General features: G+C 42.1%; 1 protein-coding gene across 2 annotated transcripts in view; it reads right to left on the reverse strand.

Moving 5' to 3' along the window:
- The window catches only part of NDUFAF2 (NADH:ubiquinone oxidoreductase complex assembly factor 2), a 54153-nt gene that overhangs the window by 11540 nt on the left and 19980 nt on the right, over window positions 1–22633 (reverse strand). For both annotated transcript variants that reach the window (XM_028748281.2, XM_028748282.2), the window contains exon 2: window positions 1306–1395. In XM_028748281.2, the coding sequence (XP_028604114.2) occupies window positions 1306–1395 (90 nt within the window). The remainder of the gene's footprint in view (window positions 1–1305; window positions 1396–22633) is intronic.

The raw sequence follows: 22633 nt of genomic DNA on the forward strand, positions 1-22633 counted from the left end.
GCACTGAGATAATGTAGGGGAAATGCTCTGAACATTAAAAAAAAAGTTATATCAATTCCAGTACAGTATTATTAAAACCTACTTCTTTCTCCTATTACAGAAACAGCCCCAGATAAATAAGAAGGAGAATACGATTCTCATTTCCTCCCACCATTTCCAAACAGAAGATTTCAGCAGTTAACATGTTAACTGGAAAAATCCAGTTAATGTTGTTCTTTGCATTTAAGCACCTACATTTTTCTCTGCTCTGTCATAAACAAGAATACACTGCACACCTCCTCTGCCCAAATAATGGATGGGGAAACAAAGCAGTCTGAACATTTTCTTCCCATTCCCTGAAAGGAACTGTGCTTAAAGAGAGAAAGAGACCATTGCCTATTCATAACACTTTTTATTTCCCTTCTCTTCACAAATCCTTCCAATTCAATGCCACTATAATCACAAAGGAAAAAAAATGTTATGGTAATTATAAGCATGAGCAAGTGTTGTGTTAAAAATGCAAATGCTGCTAATAAAAGTATGCCTTGCCACACATGGTTTATTTTCTGTGCTGGAAAGCCAAATAAACTGCCCAGATTTGCAAATGTATCCCACGCTTCAGAAAGCCATAGAAAAAAGGCATTTTGCACTTGTGTCTTCTTTTCTTATCCATGGTCACTTAAAACAAGGCCATTTTCTCAATCCCTAATTATAGGGTTGTGCATTGTTTTTATCCTACTTGATGTTAAATCATATGATGCATTTTAAACATATGTACTTTTTACTTTCCCTACTTAAGAGCCATACTTTCGGAATTCAAAGAGAGGAAAATTAGGTGGCATCCCACCTGCATAATGTACAGTACTTCCATTTCCACAAGCAGAATGTTTGTTTGCTTCTCCTCCTCTCTGCAGCTCTTCATGTGCTCCCAAAATCTGCTCTGGAGGCTTGGGGGAGCCTCTGAGACAGATGAGTGGCAGCGGGGAAGGGAGGAAGAGAAATTCCATTGCATCTGCTGGTTCAACACTGGATCTCACCCATTGTGTTTGAGGTTAGACAGAAAATTCAGAGGTGGTACGTCAAGATATACCAGTCTGCTGCAATAGCCTTTTCAGTGGTTCCTCCACTTGCCACAAAGGACTAAGGGAGAAGTAACAACTGGACAAGCCAGAACACGGGTGTCAAGTGGAAACAAAAGTTGACCATCTTAAGAAATCTTAGGCAAGGGCTAGGCTTAGATGCTCTTTTGTGTCCTTTCAATTCAGCCTGGGAGAATTACAAGTCACTTTATCATACATTACTTTAGATGTCTCAAAAATGTATTACCTTCCCATTCTGTGGGTATGTCCCCCGCTTCATACTGGTGTTCTTTTATACCAGAAGTTTCTACAAATCTTCTCTCTTTAATGAGCTGACCTATTTCAAAGAGAAAAATGGCTGATTAAGAACATTACATAAAACATTCACATGCACAGGTGAACGTTTGATATTCTTCAATGCTATTACTTATGTAGATATTTTGACTGAGAAAATCATATACTCTTTTTTCTCATCACTAGGTGTTGTTTAAATCTAGGTCTGTCTGCCTTCCCATCTCTTGCTTCATGGTTTAACCCATCTGCAGTATACACACACACACCATTTTCTCTCAAGCTAGCTACAATAATGGAAGTAAACTAAACTAAGCTGGGAGAAAGTTGTGTGTAAGAGAGAAGCAACAGCAAGATTAGGAGTGGGTGTAGGTAGGGTTCAGCACCTTTGCCGCAACTAAATAATATCCTGCAGTTGTTGAGTGTGTAAACCTGGATCTGCTCAATCAAAGAGATGAAGTCGCTTCTACTTTGCATCAGATGAAATGGAGCTACACTTTAGACTTCAGAAATAGATTGACTAAAAACAGTACAGGAAGATTTCAACTCAGAGCAGGGTTTAAAAAGCCTTTTAGATTTCAATTCCATGCAAGTTTATATTTGCTATTGTACTGAATGGGACTTAACCAGGTAAGTGTGCATAGAATTGCGGCCTTAGAGTGGCCCATTAACATCTCACTTCTTTTTACACTTAAAAGAAAAGGGAAAGGAGGGTGTTATTTCTCTACTTTATACAGTACTTGATAATTTCTTCCACTCTATATATTTTCAGTAATTGTAAATGAACTGCACTATTAAAATAATTAAAGCACTGTATCATTCTAGTATTGGATTTAAAGGGAAACAATTGTACAGCCTTTTATTAGGAAGTCACATATATTAAACGTTTTGGAAGCAAATTAGAAGAGATTGATAGACTTTGGAAGAGCATGAGACACTTGATCTCAGGGTCATGGGTTTGAGCCCCACATTGGGCAAAAGATTCCTGCATTGCAGGGGGTTGGACTAGATTACTAAATTCTATTATTCTATGAATCTCACCCCACTTCTATAGCCCTACCTCCAAGAGCTACAATTTTAACAAAACATATGAAAGGATGTGTGATCTGTTTGGTTCATTGTCAACGTATGGCACCATTGCTAGACTGTATCTTGCCTTAAGGAACATTTTGGGTAGAAGCAGCCAAATTCTGCTTCCCACTGAGTGTTTTATTTATCTGGTCAACAGTGTAAAGCACTAAGTAATTCTATTTTATGAAGTTATGTATTATTTATAAATGTCTAAGAGAAAGTTGCTTTGTAAAGAGTGTCATGCTGTTTGAACATTATCTGCTTTACAAATGAACTAAGGAAAATGCAAGACTGTATTAACTCCTCCTAAAGTTATGACAATTATTTTTTTATTATTATTATTTACTGAATTTATATACCGCTCTATGCCCGGAGGTCTCAGGGCGGTTTACAGAAAAGATCAACATAAAAACGACAATATATAAAATCAAAATAAAAGCAACAACCCAATAACACCCCCCCCCCAAAAAAAAGAGCTACATTTTAAAAGGGCATAGGATGTCAATCGAAGGCCTGGTTAAAAAGCAATGTTTTTGCCTGGCACCTAAAGGCGTATAATGAAGGCGCCAGGCGAACTTCCTGGTGAGAGCATTCCACAGACAGAGAGCCACTGCAGAGAAAGCCCGTTCTCATGTTGCCACCTTCCAGACCCTTTGAGGAGGAGGCACACAATGAAGGGCCTCAGTAAATGATCTCAGGGTCTGGGTAGGTTCATATGGGAAGAGGCAGTCCTTGAGTCATTGTGGTCCTGAGCTGTTTAAGGCTTTAGAGGTCAAAACCAGCACTTTAAATTGGTAGCCAGCGCAGTTGGACCAGGATTGGTGTAATATGTTCAAACTGTCTTGCTCTGGTGAGCAACCTGACCATTGAATTCTGCACTAGCTGGTTTCCAAACCGTCTTCAGAAGCAGCCCTATATATAACACATTGCAGTAATCTAACCTTGATGTTATCAGAACATAGACAACAGTATTTAGGCTATCCTTGTCCAGTTAGGGGAGTAACTGGGCCACCAGCCAAAGCTGATGGAAGGCACTCTGGGCCACTGAGGCCTCCTGAGCCTCGAGTGACAGCAAAGGATCCAGGAGTACCCCCGGGCTATGAACCTGCTCCTTCAGAGGAAGTGTAACCCCATCTAGAGCAGGTGACCTCCCACCCATCTGGTCTAGGGAACCACCCACTAACAGTGCCTCAGTCTTGTCTGGATTGAGCTTCAGTTTGTTGGCTCTCATCCAGTCCATTACTGATGCAAGGCAAATGTTTCCACATGCATAATGACTTAGTTGAACTGTCTTTTCAGATTATGAGCCTGAGGGGAAGGAGAAAGTCCTAGTAGTGATTTTGTAAGCTGCTCTGAGAGCCCTTTGAGCTCAAAAGCAGGGTGCAAATTCTGTATATAAATAGACTTCCTAATTTCAGAGGATGGGGTGGCTATGAGAGCTGCATGTTTCCCAGCACTTGCTCCAGATACAACTTGTCACTGACTGGAACGGGGGAAAGGAAGATTATTTCCTTTCAAATAGCAGCAGCAACAGGAAGAAAGGGACTGGGTCCCACAAATGTACTAGCTGCCCCTGCTGGGAAGTTCAGGGGAGGACCATAGCACACTCATACTGCAAGTATAAAGATTACTCAAGCAGCTTGTAGAGACTGAGTGTATCTACTCATATTGCCACAGGTCACCAGTGTGTCCTGTACAGATACCTGAGCAACTTAAGAAGAGCTCTTTTCCTATCTTGGATGCTTCCCATCACATAGACACACTTTTTATTCAGCCATTACACACCCTGCGGTACCTTAGATACTAACCAATTCCTTATGACATAAACTTTCCTAGTGTCCACTTCATACACTGGATGAAGCTGACTTTAAGCCACAAATGTTTATGCCATAATAGGTGTGTTGGTCTTTAAAGTATCATAAGACTCCTTGGAGTTTTTGTTTTTGATTGTGTAGCACCACACTAACATGACTATTCTGAAATTGTTGTCACGTGAACCACTGTTGTCACAAGGCCAGTAAATTATTTTCATTTCCAAAATAAACACGCGAGACATGCTACAGAAGACTAAGAAATGCAATTAAAACTCAAACAAAACAGACACATAGGAAAGGTCCTACTATATACCAATTAACGAGATACATAATTAACTCTAATCATTCAAATAGCTGAAAATACATGCTCTTCAACTCATTTCTTATTGAAATATTTATCTCCAAAATCAAACAGAGCTGAATATTATCCTTAGATTAAACTCCTACAGTTAAACTAAGTCTGGCAGTAGGATTTTTTTTAGTTTTCAAGATTAAGGCATTTTGGGATAGAAACCACCAAATTTGTTACTAATTTCAAAGCAGTTATTTCATTTATTCCTGGCATAAATGCTTTGAAGAAGAATGGAGGCACTGATCTAACCAAGGCCAATTAGCAAAGTTCATGGAATAAAACAGGATTTGAATTCAGATCTCTGCACATACTCAGTCCATGTCACCACAATGACAGTGTTAAACAAATTCCTTTCAGGACCGTTATCACAGACATTCAGTATTACTGAAAAATCAAGCACCAAAAATGCCAGCTGTCCATAGCAATCTTCCACCTCACCATTCTCTTCACCACTCTCTTCCTCTCATGTGATTTTTCCTCAACTCCTCCCCACAAAATGTAACTACAGTTAATGTTGACAACTGTTGCCTCTTCACACAGATTTGTTAACTAGATGGTTAACAAATCCTGATCAAGGAACTCTAAATGCTGGTTTAGCTTCAACCATTGTAAGGACTATTCTTGGCATACAGGGAATCTAAAAGGGAAACAATACATATGTGGCACATTTTTGAAGGAATGCTATGTGCAATTTATCCAACTGATTATTTCCTGTAATTTTATGTGTTTGAAATGCCACTGCAAAATGCAGTATGTTCATTAGAGCCAGTGTGGTATAGTGGTTAGAGTGTTGGACTAAGGACTTGGGAGACCAGGGTTCAAATTGCTACAGCCAGGAAGCTCACTGGATGACCTTAGGCCAGCCACTCATTCTCAGCCTAACCTATCTCACAGGATTGTTAAAATAAAATGGGAAGGAGAAAACAATGTACACCACCTTGAAGTCCTTGGAGGAAAGGTGAGCTATAAATGTAAAAATAAAATAAATAAATGTAAATCAAAATTGTTTCAAATTTAAAAGAATGAAAGAAAGTTATATTCCACCTACTTATTTCTATTTTATAACTATTTTATTTGAAGAAGAGATTTACAGCAACTGCAACAGGGAACATTGGGGCCAATGGTGCATTCAAAGCTCTGCTGGATCCTGCTGGTGGGGAAGTTATCCAGCCAGAGCAGTAGAAAATGACATTTCAGGCTTAAGGTGCTCATGTTGCTTTATTTAAGACACTGAAGAATACCTGTATGTTGACCTCCCTTCTTTTACAGGCAGAATAATTAGTTCTGTAGTTTTCTCATTTTTAGCAACACTCTTTGTAGTTAAAATGTGAGGATTTAATACTGAGGAATGCTGGAAAATACTCTAGAGAGATCAGACTTAAAACCCACCTGGGAATTGCTCTTCTTTGAAACTCATTTCAGCTCTCATCCATAATGAAAACTGTCCTCTGCTCAACATACCATTGCAAACCATATGAATTGTTGCATAACGGTACAACTGAACATAATCATTCTTAATTTAGAGCAAGTAATTTTTATAAATAATTATATCATGCTTCTGCCAGCCAGTCCATTTTTCAAAGATTGTCAATTTACTTCCACTGCTAGTGTTTGCTCCAATTTGCAGGTATTTAAAGATTAATAAGATTTTTGTGCTTGCAGTTTGTTTAGTCCTTGGATATATTCTAACCCTTCTAAAAAAAATGCTGAGAAACAGATATGAGCATGTGAAATCATCTTAGAAATGCTAGGGCTTCAAGAACCTGTGCATGTATGATGTACAGTGGTCCCTTGGTAGCCAACCAAATTTTTCTGCTCACCACAAATTCTGCCTCAAGACTAAAGTAATGCATGTTAGGCACAGCTGTCCATGTAATCCAATTAAAAACCATAGCTTCTGTATGAAACACACTTTTGTTGTTGTTTAGTCATTTAGTCAGTATATCAGTGCTCCTAGATAGATCTGCATTGGCTTCTTTATAGCTCACCCAGCACAACTGAGGGCCAAAAGATGCATGACACAAGAAAATGCTGATTTAACCCATACAAAGCTTAAAAGCATGGGCACATGAGAAATTGCTCTCTTCATTATCCAATTCATGTTTTCCACAGACCCATTGGGCACTCTTTCCTTATAATTCACACAGAAGAACAAATCAGATCACACATCTTACTCAAGATGGCTGCCCTTGAAAACCAGAAAAATCCAGCCTCAACATCTTCCTGAACCTTTGTAACCTCTTCTTAGTTAGGTTTGGAGGAGAGACGGTCTGGTATTCCTGGGGGTCAATGTGGGCCCCTCACTTAGTGCAGGTAGGGCACCCCCATCTGAAACCCTCCCTCAACCTATTGTGCAGTCTCTTCTCTGTTCCTTACATTCATATTCAATACCAGGAGCTGTGTCCATGATTGTTTCAGTTACCAACTCTGCCTATCCCCTTCCTTTCTACCTCACCAAAGTCACCTCCTAAAACTCACGAAAACTACCTCATCACCTTATTCCTTGCCAAAGCCACCTCTCACCTACTAGAACTCATCAAAACCATGCTTCATCCCTCCCTGTAGACTTTGTCAAACCTCCACAGTTTGCCAGGGCCACCCACTTGCCTGGGTCAGTCGCTTCCTTGCTGGCCTGAGTTGTCCATGCAGGATGTTTGCCTACCACTAACCCCAATTCCTCCCTCCCCACCCTTTGACACTGCTGCAACAGCCCAGCAGCTCTGAGAGCTCAGTTTGCTGTCACATTTTGTTTGTTGTTATATTTCTAATTCAGAGCTTTCCAAACGTTTCATGTTGGTGATACAAAACATTTATCATTTTTACTAGCAAACCAGAGGTTAAACTAATCCCTTTCCAGCCCTGGGAGAAGTGCAAGGAGTATTCGTGTGACACACCTACACATTGCAGCCAACACACTGATGTGTCATGACACACAGTTTGGAAAGCTCTGTTCTAATTAAACACTTTCAAACTATACACACACATTCACACAGAGAGAGATAGGGAGGGAGAGATATCCCTTGGAATCTGCCTCCCTCCCCTAAAAGGCAGCTCAGCTGAATTGGACCTTACTCTTCAGCATCATAGCCACTATATCATATACACTGGTATGAATGAAATATAGATGTGGGGATGCAATATTCCCAGTAGTGTGGAAAGTGAATTGCAATTTTGTTTGTAGGTAACAGTGGCCCGTACGGGCAGGGGTACCTTTAACAGTGAAACAGCAATTATGTTAGTGCTACGAGCTACCTGTCTGTAAGCAGGCTTACCTGCCTCATGTCTTCAGGATAGGGTGGGACAAATTCAAACGATCAGTTTAAAGTCCTGAGAGTATAGCTTGATGAGAATGTCCAAATTATGCATGAATATACATGTAAATCCCTTAGCAATTAAATGAAATGGCTATAGTCCTGAAATGTTTAACTTTCCAATAGTCTTGAGACACGCAATTTTTTTTGGAAACTTGGATATTAAGGGAGTTCTATTCTCTCAAGGATAATAACGACAATATTATAGCCATAAAACCCAACACCTAATAAAACATTTAACTTTTCCCTTTCTCTCTATGGAAACATAGGATTAAAATTTCACATTTAACATTTTAAAACAAGAATAAATCTGTACAATTATTTTTAATTCACTAATTGTTTTATGAGTATTTGAATGTCAGAGCAGTCTCTTCTTGGTTTATGGCTTTTAGACATACATTGTTTTTGCTCTGCAGAAAAACCAATTTCAGAGCTGAGAGGAAGAAGACCACAGTGGGGGGTGGGTGTCCTATAACCTAATGAAGATGACCTACTTTTATGTGAGCATAACATTCATCTTCTAGAATGGGAGGTTATTACAAAATAAGATTACCTGTATGATAAATCCTCTATAATTACCTGCAAGTGCCTTATTTTTCAGTGTTGGAACATTTCTGATTTGTGGATGCATTTCGCACACTCTGCAGATGACTAAACATATATTTAGATATCAACTCTAGACATTTTTAGTTCAAATCAATTAGAGAGGGGGGAGTAGAATCATTCCCTTCTGGCTGCCTATATTTTTCGTTTAATCCTGGTCAGTGTAAGACCTTATTACAAGTAATTTGTCATTATAAGTCTGAAGAAAAATGCTAGCCTCACAGTTTTTGTCATTTCCCCCCCACACTTCCCTTCAGGCTGCAACTGTTGATGGGCTTTATGGAAATATAAATTCAATCAGCAGCTGCAAATTTCATGAGACGTCCATCTTCATGCTGAATTTGTAACTGAGTGTCAAAACAATCTGTGGATTCCTCCCTGATGAAACGCGCATTGAATTGTAAATTTTTGCAATTTTCTCATGTTTGAATTTAAGGGGCACTAAAACAGAACTAGCTCACATAAAGCATGTATCAGCTTAGGACAGGTAAAAAAAATTTTTGCATAGTATTCAAAGAGTTAATTTTTTTAGAAAAAAAAGCTATGAACAATATCTGGTCCTTTAAAAAGCAATACAAAATTAAACTACATTGCAAATTTTATTCCATTCAGAAATATAGGAGAATAAAAAAGATGTTCAGTGGGCTTTTTTATGCTTTTCAGATAAGCTACATGTTTTATCTATTGTTGTGACTGTTCCTTTTCCAGAATCTTGCAATGATTAAAATCCAGAAATTAGCTTGGCAAAATTTAAAAAGATTCAATGGTGTCAAAACAGTCAAACAGTTGAGTAGGAAAAGTTTAGTTTTGAAAGGCTGCTGCCTCCTCCTCTTTGATATAAATCTTATTTTTAATTAAGTGTTGATGGAAGAGAAAATACAAAAATATAAAAATTAATTTAAATTGCTAAAAAGAGAGGGAGAGAGGGCCGCTAGCTCATAGTTCTAACTGTTCATTGTTCTCCTGGGCGGCTCTAAAAGATGGCAATTTTCTATTCAAGCTGCTATTTCTTACAATAGCTTAAAGAAAATGTATAAGAGACAGAGCATATTATGTCAAGTGAAATATTTTATTTTAGAATGGATTGTCTCTTCCTCCAAGGATATTAAATCCCAAATATGCAAAGTGTTGTTTTCCCTTCTTTCTTCTTATTACTTTTCCCTCCAGCAGCTGTGCATGACTTTAAATATCTTCTCAACAATGCTGATACTGCTCACTGGATCGCTCCCCATCCATCCCCTGCATGTTCTCTTCTTTTCAATTTTTATTACAGAATGCAAAGATACAAATGGTAATTGCCAAGATTTTACCACACATAAGACATACCATTTTAATAGACTGGTTACTTGGGAGTAACACAGAATCACTGGGATCAAGTCTTGGCTTGCATGATACACCATTTGTTTGAACTATTACTACCACCTCTCCACCCTGATTCCCAAAATGGCAACAGGATATCATCAGAGAAATCAGCATGGGGGGGGGGGGTAACGCTGAGGATGAAATGGAAGGGAGGTATTAAGATGGGACACCTTGCCCCAAATCTCCCAATGGCTATACACAGTGGCTTTATATAGATGCTGTTCAGCACTGGGAAGAAAATAGTACCTTGGGGCACTCTGCAGCATAACTGCCACTTAACCAATGCTACTCTCCAAAAGCATGAGCAGAAGCACTGCAACACTGTTCCCCTAGCTCCCACCTCACAAAGCTGGTCCAGAAGGATTCCATAGTTGGTAGCACCAAAAGCTACTGAGAGAGCAAGTAATAGGGTGGCACTCCCTTGTCCCTCTCTTGATCAAGGTAGTCCATCAAGGTGACAAAGACCAATTTCATCCCCAAACTGAGTCTGAACTGAGATGGAGACAGGAATGGGTCTAGATCAGGGGTAACCAACGTGATACCCTCCAGATGTTATTCAACTACAACCACCACAGTTACCTTGGTCAGGGAAGCTGTCAGGCAACAGAGTAAGAAATATACCAGCAGGAATCCCAATCTGTCTTTTTTCTCAGCACCAGGTGCAGGTTTTCAAACCCCCTCCCATTGCAGGGGCACTTTCTGGTGAGTACAGTGGTACCTCTGGCTGCGAACAGGATCCGTTCCAGAGGCCTGTTCGCAACCTGAACAGAATGCAACCCGCGTCTGCACGTGTCACGATTCACTGCTTCTGTGCATGATGTCATTTTGCGCGTATGTGCGAGTGGCGAAACCCAGAAGTAATCCGTTCTGTTACTTCCGTTACTTCCGTAACATGAGGTATGACTATAAAATGGCAATCTATAGGCCATAGCACTGCCAACCCTGGATTGCACTCAGTACCCAAAGCTGAGTCAGATCAAAATAATAATAATAATAATAATAATAATAATTATTATTATTATTATTATTATTATTATTAATTATTATTATTTCTACCCCGCCCATCTGGCGGGGTATTCTGGGCAGCTTCCAACAGAAGGTTAAAAATACATTACAACATCAGTTATTAAAAACATCTCTAAACACTAAGCTCATCCATGCAGGTTTCAGCACTCCCACATCTGCAATCAAAGTCTTATTATGAACCAAGCCAGCATCAAGTAACCGCATTACCAGGCCTGATGGCCCAGTATTCAAGCAACCAGAAATCCAATAGATGGAAGGAGTGTTAGAAGAGGGGATGGCCTGTACACATCCATATCCTCTTCTCTTCCTAAGAGGATATCTTTTCCATACCCAATTAAATCTACCACAAACCCAATGTCTCTACCTTAAAGTTCTCCACAGCCTTGGAACAATGTATTACTTTACCCTTTTTTACATTATGTCCTTACCTTGACTTCTACTGCTCCTCCATCCTCAACCAACCAAATCTGTATATCCTGCTTTGTCCATTCTCCCTTGCACAGAACTCCCTCCCTGGACATTTGCACAGTCCTCCTCCATTCATTAAAATCCTTCCTCAAAAGCTAACGTTTCAGCCTACTTTTGACTTAATCTGATAATTATCATTTCCAACTATAAACAAGGTTTAAGGACAGTTTCCACATTTTATACCTTGTTCCTAGCATCCTGGTACATGAATATGCCTATATTGTCAGTATATATTTAATGGTGGAACCATAGAAATAATAATTTCTTCTCGATTACATCTTAAAGAAATCAGGTATAGGTCTCAGAAGAAGAACAGATGATTAAATATTAAAGCTCATTTTTAGTGTTTGAACCCCCACACACTTACTCAGTACAAGAAATTTCACCAACCGTGGGAATCACAGCAAGTTCTTCATACTTATTTCATTCCATTGTGTTGCTTTTAACAGCCATGTGGGAAAGGCCTCAGGAGATTCCATTTTACTTCCAGCTCTGCTAATAGCTGTATTTGAAACCATGGATTAGTTGCTTCTCTGTAGTTTTCTTTTAAAAGGTGAAAAGGCTTCCATGCCTCACAGGGATTTGAGATGATACATCAGCTATCACATGCAACATACTCAGTTCTTACTCCCACACAGAGATGCACTTTTTAATCCAAATGTGAAACTTAAAATTAATTTAGAGAAGGTTCAAATGATTCCTGCTGCACAGCAATTTGCAAGTTAAAATACTTTCCCCCCCCCTTAAATCTGTCAAATTACTGGACCCTGAAGCAGACATAGCCCATCACCCTTGCACTGCAGTTGGCAGTCCCAGACCACAAATAAGAGGATTTTACTCAGTACCTGATTTGCCACAATCATTGCAGGGAGATTGCAATGCCTTTCTTTGATTGCTTCATCATTTACACAGCTCAGCATGGAGGGAAGTATGGAAACAAAACTACTAACTCTCTCCTGTGTTGCCCCTAAGCCAGAACACACCTAATCTTCTTAAGGTATCAGACAATCCTACCATGAAGATATACTCACATGTAGTCAGTGTTTGAAATTCCCATTGTTCTAGGAGCATTTTGAGACAATGAATTTCATTAGCGCGAGCAGTTTCTGAGATCTGGGTGCAGTACTGCACCTAAGATTCCCGATTAAAATTCAGAGTGGAAGGAAAGGAGGAGCTTTTTCTGTCTTCCCACTTCCAGCTACTCTCTGAAGACTGGAGAAGAGACCCTCTTAAGAATATTAGGGGGCTGGGCAGGGGAAGGATTAGACCATGTGAAAAATGAACATAATTTTAGCTGCAGTTCATTCATTTTCAGCTTTGTTGTATTGTTATAAATAAGCGTGCCTAGACATTCCATTGTTGCGCCCATAACATAGATTTAAGGTGCCATTTAGCTCCTAGCTTTCATATCTGTTTCTAACACTGCATGTAGCCTAAGATCGCCCACAAAGACGGCACCCAGAACAGCACTGCTGAACATAATTTACATTCAATGGAGTGGCAGGACATCATATTTACCGTATTTTTTGCTCTATAGGACGCACCCGACCATAGGACGCACCTTGTTTTAGAGGGGAGAACAAAAAAATAATTCTCCCCCTCTCCGCCCAGTGCCCCTTCAGCGAAGCGGCAGGAGGCACTGCGCAGAGAGGGGGAGAATTTTCCCCCCTTGTTCTCCCCCTCTAAAACAAGGTGCTGTTCAAGGTGTGTTCAGTCACCTTCAGGCGGCTACCTTGGAAGCCTGGAGAGTGAGAGGGGTCAGTGCGCAACGACTCCTCTCGCTCTCCAGGCTTCAGTGAAGGCAACCCGAAGCCTCCGGAGCGCTGCGGGAGTTCCCGCTGCGCTCTGGTAGCTTCGGGTTCCTTTCAACCTGCTCTTTGGGGATGGCGGGGAAAAGCCCACCGCCAGCCCCAAAGAGCAGGTCTTGTAGCAGCGGAAAGGCGCGCAGCCTTCCTGCTGCTCCGCGAGCTTCTCGGGGCTGCCGGGGAAGCCCGCCCCCCCCCCCGCCCCAAAGAGCAAAGAAGCCAAGGCAGTGAGCAGGACGCATCCTGCTCGCTGTCTTGGCTTCTGCCATAGCTGCGCGCAACCTCTCCAGCCGGGAGAGGCTGAACGGGGCTATGGATTCTTTAGCCCTGCGCAACCTCTCCGGCAATACCCCCACCTCCCCCAAAAGCCCACAGGAGCCGTGCACCCTTTAAGGAGCGCGCGGCTCCTGTGGGCTTTTCTATGAGGAGGGAGAAGGGACTGACTGGCCACGTCAGTCCCTTCTCCCTCCTGAGGAAAAGCCCGCAAGAGCCGCCCGGAGCTTGTGTGCGGCTTTTGGGGGCTTTTCCTGCCTGCCTCCCCCCTGCATTCACTCCATAGGACGCACACACATTTCCCCTTCATTTTTGAAGGGGAAAAAGTGCGTCCTATAGAGCGAAAACTACGGTAGATAACTGGGATGGCCCTGAGATGTATCCTAATCCATATGAAGCAACATCTGAGAGAGGTGTTCTCAGATAAGATTGTGCTTCAAAGTAACCTTTTGTTCAGCAGCAGCAACAATTTACTCCATACAGAAGAAGAAAATAGAAGCAGAAATGATGTGAGGAATAGCAACCATCAGAGATCTTTTTACTTAGGGAACATTATTTAAATGACACAAGCAGGCTCTCCATGCCTGTATGAAGAAAAAACAATTTCAGATAGTGTAGCACCCTGCTTGTGGTTAACGCTTAGCTGGAATGAAATATTCAACGCAGCAATAGAGAAATTAAAATAATAATTTATTTGTCAGACAAATAAATGAGAGGCACAGTGGTATATGGTTACCAAGCTCTGGCCTGGCCTCCTGCCATTATGGCCAGCACTTATATTCCCTTAATCCAGCCCCCTTTGCTCCTCCTTGGCTGCATCTGTCCAATCAGCCTGGTTGGATTTCCTATTGGCTGCCTGCTATATCCAATCACAAAAGATACACCCACATCCTCCTGTCCTTATATGGAGCACAAAGAGCTATATATTGTTACATCTATAAATGACAAATAAGTAGTAATATATCTTACATGTGTCTCAACAAGGAATATTAATTACCAGCTCACCTCTTGCCCTCTTCGCCCTATTGCCTTCTAAAACAAATGGTTAATCTTAAATTTTTATCTTAAACATATGTCAAGGATCTTGAGTTTCACATCAACATTGAAAGATCTCCTTCATTTGAGAGTTTCTAAACAAATGTCTGACAGCCATATATCAGGACTGCTTGGATGGCTGCTTGGATGGCGTCTTCTTGTCTGACAGGGGGCTGGGCTCAATGGCCCCTGTGGTCTATTCCAACTCTAGGACTCTATGAAATAAGAATCTAACATCTAAATTTGTTACTTTCTAAATCCTTTGCATAGTTACATTTAAGCCAATATATTTAAGCTAATATATTTCATACATTATCATAGGTAACCTTTTAAAAGAATAAAGCTTCTCAAAATAGAAAGGAAGGAACTCAGTAAAAAACAGGTTTTAAAAGGAACCCCTTCAGTTTACCCCCCCTTCAGCCATCTGCTCTCCTCTTTAGCTGTTCCCAATATTTATTACCCTTAAACTCTCTCAGTTTAAGAAAGAAACTGCCTTTAAAAAGACTTCCCAAAAATGCTTTCTTTCTGCCAGCCAGATGCTTCTCCATTTGGTCTTTAACCTTGGAAAGAAGATCTAGCTCATTTTACTGGGAGGCACATTGGTATAATTTTACTATTTACTCATTCCTAATTATATTTATCTCTGCCTTTGTTATCTTCTGTAACATGTAGGATCAGTGTCCGTTCTCAGCCTGTAATTTCAGCTTTTACGACTTTGAGAATTGTTTTCTGCTATCAATCAAGGGGCCCCTTGTCTAGGAAGAAAACACTGTCAGTGTTTTCTTAAGCAGCTAGCCTTCTTGCCTGGCGTGAAACTTTTAAGAATCTAAGCCCTCTTTAATATACAAGCCTTGATCAAACATTAATAAAATGCAGGCTTATGCCTGATGCCTCATTCCCCCCTTTCAAGCTCAAGGACCTTCGTCCCAAGTGTCCTTGATAGCTTGACCTTCATCATATTCCTGAGGTAAAGCTCTGTATAGGGCCATGATATGAGGTAGAGTTTCATTTGAAACCATCTTGCTAATTGTACTTCTAAAACATGAAATGATACATGGCATCATACATAAAACCATTACCACTACTGTCAAGAAAAACAAGCAAGACAATAGTATCCCTTTGAGTCCTGTGACATTAGGTAACCAATTGGTGAGCCATCCCATATCCCATCCTTCCCATGTTTGTACTGGGACATGTGCTATATTCTCCATCTTTGTAGCCAACACACGGATTGCCTCACCATTATCAGAAATGTTAAAGCAACAGGCATTCCCTGTCAAGTTCAAGACTCCACATAGGCCTCCCTGCTTGGCAAGTACATAATCCATTCCCATTTTCAGCTGCAAAATGGCGGCTCTACTTTCATCCAACTGTTGTGCAATAAGTCTCAAACTCTGGGCCGTTGCATTGGTTACAAGTTCCACTACTGCTTGCAATCGAATTATTCTGTTTAGATTATAAATAGGATCCCGTGCCCCTTGTATGAGCTCACCAGGATTCCAGGAGGCAGGATCATAATAGGCTATAATGCGCTCTGGTGGCCAATCATCAGTACCGCTCCAACTTTGGGTACTTCCTCCTGCTATATGAGAAATATCAGCGTTTCTTCGTGTACGCTTGGCCAAATTAGTAGGCATAATCCACATTGGTGGTAATACCCATCCCAGGAAACAAGTCCCACTCCATTTGGAAGGGAGTTTCTTGTATGCCCATTCTCCACATATCCACCACAACCATCGGGTCTGAGGTTTTTGGTACGTGGAGTACAGAAGGCGAAATATCAAAAGAGGTAGAGAGTTCACAGTGCAGTATGTTAGATTGCCTTTTTCTGTCACAGTTATGTTCCATACCACTTTCCATGCATGAATAAAAGGAGGTGCACAGGGCAAGGTATTCCGAGTTCGATAGGTAGTACCGTGTGCCCAGGTATGACTATTCTTAAAATAATCCCAAGTATAGTGACAATGAGAAGAGCCTATCATGATAGAATCAGCTGCATCTGATGATTTATGTACACAGAATTCCCCTTGTACAGGTATAACTCGTAATGGTTTAGTTGAGTTCCATCCGTGGAAATTCTGTAATTCTGTTTGGTGTGGTATTTCGCTTACCATACCAATGGCATCTAATGGTATCGGTAATAAGGGCATACCTCCCTCTGAATCATCTGGCCCAAGAGAGCAAACAAGGCAATTGGTCCTATTTGCAACATTGGCTACCATTTCAGCTAAACCTACCCACATATTGTGGTCATGGCGGAATCCATATTTAGTCAATTTGGTCAGATTCAAGGACCCTTCCCCTTCCCAAGGGATCAGGATTAATAATAGAATCATGTTGATGTCTAGCATATGCATTCCTTCCACAGAAGAGTACCTTATTGTGATAGCAAATAAATATTAGTCCCAATATAATTCCCCCAGTGACAGAAATGGGGAACCACCAAGACCAAAACATATATCCCAAGGATCCCCAGTGAGTAATATCTCTGATAATTGTTCCACAAGGGGGCAGTCAATCAATTGTATAAGAGAATCTTCCCGTTCACAGTCGCTGGTTCAGACGCTCCTCAAGCTTCAGGCGTGCGCAGGTCAGCCAGCTTCCAGGTTGTGGCTGCAGCAGGCCGGTCGTCTAATGTTGCCCGTGACCTAGCCCGTTCCCGGTAGGGCTAGATACAGGGGTTTTTGGAGAGAGTCAGTTTTAAAGGATTAGAGGGGTCACCTTTGCACGTCCAACTGCCTTCGGACTTCTTCAAACGAGAGTGATGAATCCAGGGGGTCACCTCAGCTACCTTCACCGCTGTTGGAGTAGAGAGCAAGACGGTGTAAGGTCCACGCCACTTAGGTGCGAGTGGATCACGTTTCCACTCTTTCACCCATACGCTATCGCCAGCCTGGAACTGATGAATCGGCTCGGCAATGCTGCACGGCGTGCGCTCGAGGACCCACCTGTTAAGAGAAACAAAAACACGGGAGAGAGATTGCACTTGTCCCTGTGTCACATGGTCTCCTAGTTGTTTAAGGTCAGCTGGAATATCCTGAACAAAGGAGGGCGGTCTCCCATACAGGAGCTCAAAAGGTGACAACTTAAGTCTTTTTGTGGGTGCACACCGAACACGAAACAGTGTTATGGGTAACACATCTACCCATCCCAATCCCGTTTCCTGGGTTAATTTTGCCAATTGGGTTTTCAGAGTCCGATTCATTCTTTCAGTTTTCCCTGAACTCTGAGGCCTATATGCTGCATGCAGTCTCCATTTCACTTGTAGGACTTGACATACTTCTTGTACTACTTGATCAATGAACGCTGGCCCATTATCACTTCCAATGCATCTAGGTAATCCAAACCTCGGGATCAATTCAGTGAGGAGTCTCTTAGTTACCTCTCGTGCCTTTTCAGTTCGGGTGGGAAAGGCTTCAACCCATCCGGTAAGAGTGTCTACAAACACAAGGAGATACTTGAATCCCTTAGAAGGGACCAGCTCTGTGAAGTCCACAATTAGACTTTCCATGGGGACATATCCCACATGTTGGATTCCAGGAGGTTGTACCGGTCCCTGCCTGGGATTGTTTTTAGCACAAAGAACACATTTCTGTGAAATGCAAGTTGCTAATTGTGATAGGTTAATAATATACAACTTCCGACTGAGACTCTCTCTGGTTGCAGTACCGCCAAGGTGAGTAGATTCATGATAATTTCTTACAATTGTGCCTGCTAGATGATGAGGTACATAAATCCTATTGTCCGGCAGGATCATCCAACCGTCCTTCACAACTGCTCCTTCCTGTTCAGCCCACTTCCTCTCTTCTGGGGTATAGTGAGGTTTAACTTCTTCTGGAACTACCTCTGGTATGAGGGCTGCTATAAATCCTCCCACAGGCTTTTGGGCTGCCTCTCGGGCTGCTTTGTCAGCCGCATGATTTCCTCTGGTTATTGGATCCCTTCCTCGTCCATGACCTTTGCAATGCATTACAGCAATCTGTTCTGGAGCCCATACTGCTTCTAACAGGATTTCTACTTCAGGTCCATATTTCAAGGCCTTCCCGTGGGCTCCTATTAGACCTCTTTCTTTCCATAGAGCTCCATGTGCATGCAGGGTTAAGAAGGCATATTTAGAATCAGTATAGATGTTTGCCTTACATCCGGCTGCCAATTGCAGAGCTCTAGTTAAACCTATAAGTTCAGCTTTTTGTGCTGAGGTGCCGGCAGGCAAAGCTTCAGCTTCCACAACTTCCTCATTGGTGACCACAGCATATCCTGCTCGTCTGGCACCTTCATGCAGGTAACTGCTACCATCAGTGTAATATACAACATCTGGATTTTTCAATGGTTCATCTTTCAGATCGGGTCTACTGGAATAAACTTCATCCATTACTTGGAGACAATCATGTGATTCCTCATCATCTACCTCTGGTAGGGGCAGCAAAGTCGCTGGATTGAGCATATTCACTACTCGTAGATGAATCCTGGGATTTTCACACAATAGGCCTTGGTATCTAGCCATCCTTGGGTTCGTTAGCCAATAACTACCCTTATATTCCATGAGTGTCAGAACAGCATGAGGTACATTCACATACATCGTCTGGCCGAAGGTAAATTTATCAGCTTCTTTGACAAGGCTTGCAGTGGCCGCTACTGCCCTTAGGCATGGAGGCCATCCTTTTGCTACTGAGTCCAATTGTTTTGACAAATAAGCTACTGGACGGTTCCAACTTCCTAATCTCTGGGTCAGGACTGCCGCTGCAATCCCATTCTGTTCATGTACATACAGCTGAAAGGGTTTTTCCGAATTAGGCAGTCCAAGGGCTGGGGCCTCCATAAGTCGTTGTTTGATAACTAAAAAGGCTTGTTGCTGCTCAGGTCCCCATACGAATGGGTCCTTCTCTGCACCTCGAGTGCTTTCATGTAAGGGCTTGGCCAGACTGCTGAAATCAGGTATCCATAGTCTACAAAACCCTGCTGTTCCTAGGAATCCTCTAAGTTGTTTCCTTGTGGTAGGTTCCTTGATAAGGCAAATAGCTTCTTTCCTCTCTGGTCTCAATGCTCGTTGTTGGTGTGAGATGTCAAAGCCCAAATATTTGACCTTTTCTAAACATAACTGTGCCTTTTTCTGGGAAACTCGGTAGCCAGCTTGCCAGAGCAAGTGGAGCAGTTCCTCTGTCCCTTCTTTACAGGTATCAAAATCCTTTGCTGCTAGTATAAGGTCATCTACATATTGCAGAACCACCTTTTCTCCAGGTATTGAAGGGTAACTTGTTAGATCCTTCGCCAAGGCAGTGCCAAATAAAGTTGGGGAATTTTTGAATCCCTGGGGCAATCTTGTCCAGGTTAGCTGGCCTTTTGTTCCTGTTAAAGGGTCTTCCCACTGGAAGGCAAATATAGGTTGGCTCTGTGGTGCCAGCCGGCAACAGAAGAATGCATCTTTCAAGTCCAATACAGTAAAAAATGTTGCTTCTGGTGGGATCAAACTCAGCAAGGTATATGGGTTTGGTACATTTGGGTGCAAGGTCTCGATAGCCTGGTTTACGAGCCTCAAGTCCTGCACTGGCCTGTATTCATCTGTCCCAGGTTTTCGAACAGGCAAAAGGGGTGTGTTCCATTCTGATTGGCAGGGCTTAAGCAGACCATATTTTAATAGGCGGTCCAAATGTTTCTGGATGCCCTCTGCTGCTCGCCGGGGTAAAGGATATTGCTTTACAGATACAGGGGTAGCCATAGGTTTTAAGGTTACTACAATTGGAGCTATATTCTTGGCCATTCCTGGTGGGCTATTTTCGGCCCATACTCCTGGTGGCACCTGTAGGGTTCGGAGGAGCTTGTTTAATTCTGTATCCAATGTGGGTTGGACTTGCAAGGCTGACATTAGGCGCCATGATTGTTCCTTAGGTACTGAGAGGGTAATTATTCCTGCTGCCTTTGATGGCAGTTTCATTTCTGGACCTCGAGGAGTGAAGGTGATTTGGGCCTGCAGTTTGGACAGCATATCTCTACCTAAGAGAGGTATTGGACACTCAGGTATATACAAAAACTGATGGGTTAAACGATGTCCCCCAATCTGGCATTCCAAAGGTTGGAGGAAAGACCTCTTAGCTGACTGACCAGTGGCACTTTTAATGACTACACTTTTGGATGCCTTTTTCTGCAATAGTTCTGGGAGTACTGAGTATTCAGCCCCAGTATCAATCATAAAGTCTATTAAATGGCTCCCTAATTGAATCGTGACCGTGGGCTCCTGGAAGCCTAACTTTATGGAGTCCGGTCGTTCCTAGTCTTGGGTAAAATCCTCCTCTGCCAGTCCAATGAAATTGTCTCTACTCTGTCCTTGTCCAGGTCTCTGATATCTTCCATTTCGGATCATTCCCCGTCCCCGTCCCTGGTTTCTTGGGCCGGAGCCTGGGCCTGGGCCTGGGCCTGGGCGTACTTCTTCCAACCTCAGGGGTTCAGGACACTCCCGCTTCCAATGACCCTCCTTCTTGCAATTCGCACATTGATTCCTTCCCAGTGGTGGATTCCTTCCCCGCCCTCTTCCTCCATTTAAGGGGCGGTAGTCTTGCTTCACTGCTGTGGCTAGCATTACCATCTTTTCCTTCTGCCACTTCTTCTTCTCTTGTTTCTCAGCCTCATCCCTATTCCGATAAACTCGGCGTGCAATGGCCATAATTTGGCTCATCAGCATCCCTTCCCATCCTTCTGATTTCTGAATTTTCTTACGAATGTCAGAAGCACACTGGGCCACAAATGTAGCAGTAATCATTCTGCTGTTTTCAGGGGCTTCAGGGTCAAAAGGAGTCCATATACGATAGGCTTCTTGCAGCCTCTCTAAAAAGTCTCCCGGACTCTCATTTGGTTTCTGTTCTACTTCTGAGACTTTAGACATATTAGTAGGCTTCTGGCATGCCCTGCGAATACCTTGCACAAGCGTCTGGCGGTAAGTGGTAAGTCTGGCCAGATGAATTGCATTGTTTGGATCCCAATTAGGATCTTCCAAGGGAAAGTTATCTTGGAGATGACGGTCAATATTAAAAATATTTCCCACTCTGGCCTGCTCACGCAAATATATCTGTGCCTTTTCAATTATGTCTCTTCTTTCCTCAGTGGTGAACAGAGTATTCAGAAGCTGGCGACAATCTGTCCAAGTAGGACTATGAGTATTTACTATTGAAGTCACCAAGTCCATCATAGCCTGAGGTTTTTCTGCAAAAGATGGGGTGTGTGTTTTCCAATTCATCAGATCCGTAGTTGTGAATGGAATGTACTGAAGGGTCGAAGTTCGAGGTGGCCTTGGTCCGAGTTGCCCGTTAACCAGCACAGGCTCCTCAAGTGCATCAAATACTCTTCTGAGAGGGGCTACTACGTGATCTTTCTCTTCGCTTTGCTCTAGGGGCCTCAAATCATATGGGATGGTATTTGTCCCAAGGCGTTCTTTTAGCAGCTTAATACGCCTGGCTGTATTGCTTGCTGACCGATTAAGGTCTCCCTGTAACTTCTGTAATAATTCTCTAGGACTTGGATGTACAGGGGTTTGGGGTAGGCAATCAGTTGTTCCACTAAAAGAGACTGTAGATGGAGTTCTACTGGGACTCACAGATGGAATAACCACTTCTGCTTGGGCTTCATTATAGGACTCCAATGCCTCCTGAAGATATTTATCATAATCTATCAAGGAGTCAAGTTCTGTGTCTCTACCCCCATTATTCGTTCCACTTTCTTGCCTTGGGGTTACAACTGGTGGAGGGTTTGGATTATGCTCCCTTCGATGTGGAGCATAGGGTGGAGGTGGAAGCACCTCTTCCTCTGGTCCCTCAAAAATGGGTTTGAGTTTATTTGGCAAGATTCCTTTCCTAGCTTCGGCTTTTACAGCCAATAATTTGCATCGTTGGACTTTGCATTCCCTTATCCATGGAGGATTTTTATTTAATGTGCTCAGCCAGGAATCTATATATGAAAATTGTTCTGGGCACCCTCCAGTTTCTTTGGTGATGTTAGACCAAAGTTTGCTTACTAAATTTATATCAAAAGTTCCCTGAGATGGCCATCCAGTATTTTGTTTTGGCCATTCTAGTTCACATAACGTTCTCAAGCGCTCTGGCGTCATTTTGACTCCATATGCCCCTGAGAAGGCTTTCTTAAAATTATTTAACATACATTCAAGAGGTGTATTTCC

The sequence above is a fragment of the Podarcis muralis genome, chromosome 11 (assembly GCF_964188315.1).
Source record: "Podarcis muralis chromosome 11, rPodMur119.hap1.1, whole genome shotgun sequence".
Classification (NCBI taxonomy): domain Eukaryota; kingdom Metazoa; phylum Chordata; class Lepidosauria; order Squamata; family Lacertidae; genus Podarcis; species Podarcis muralis.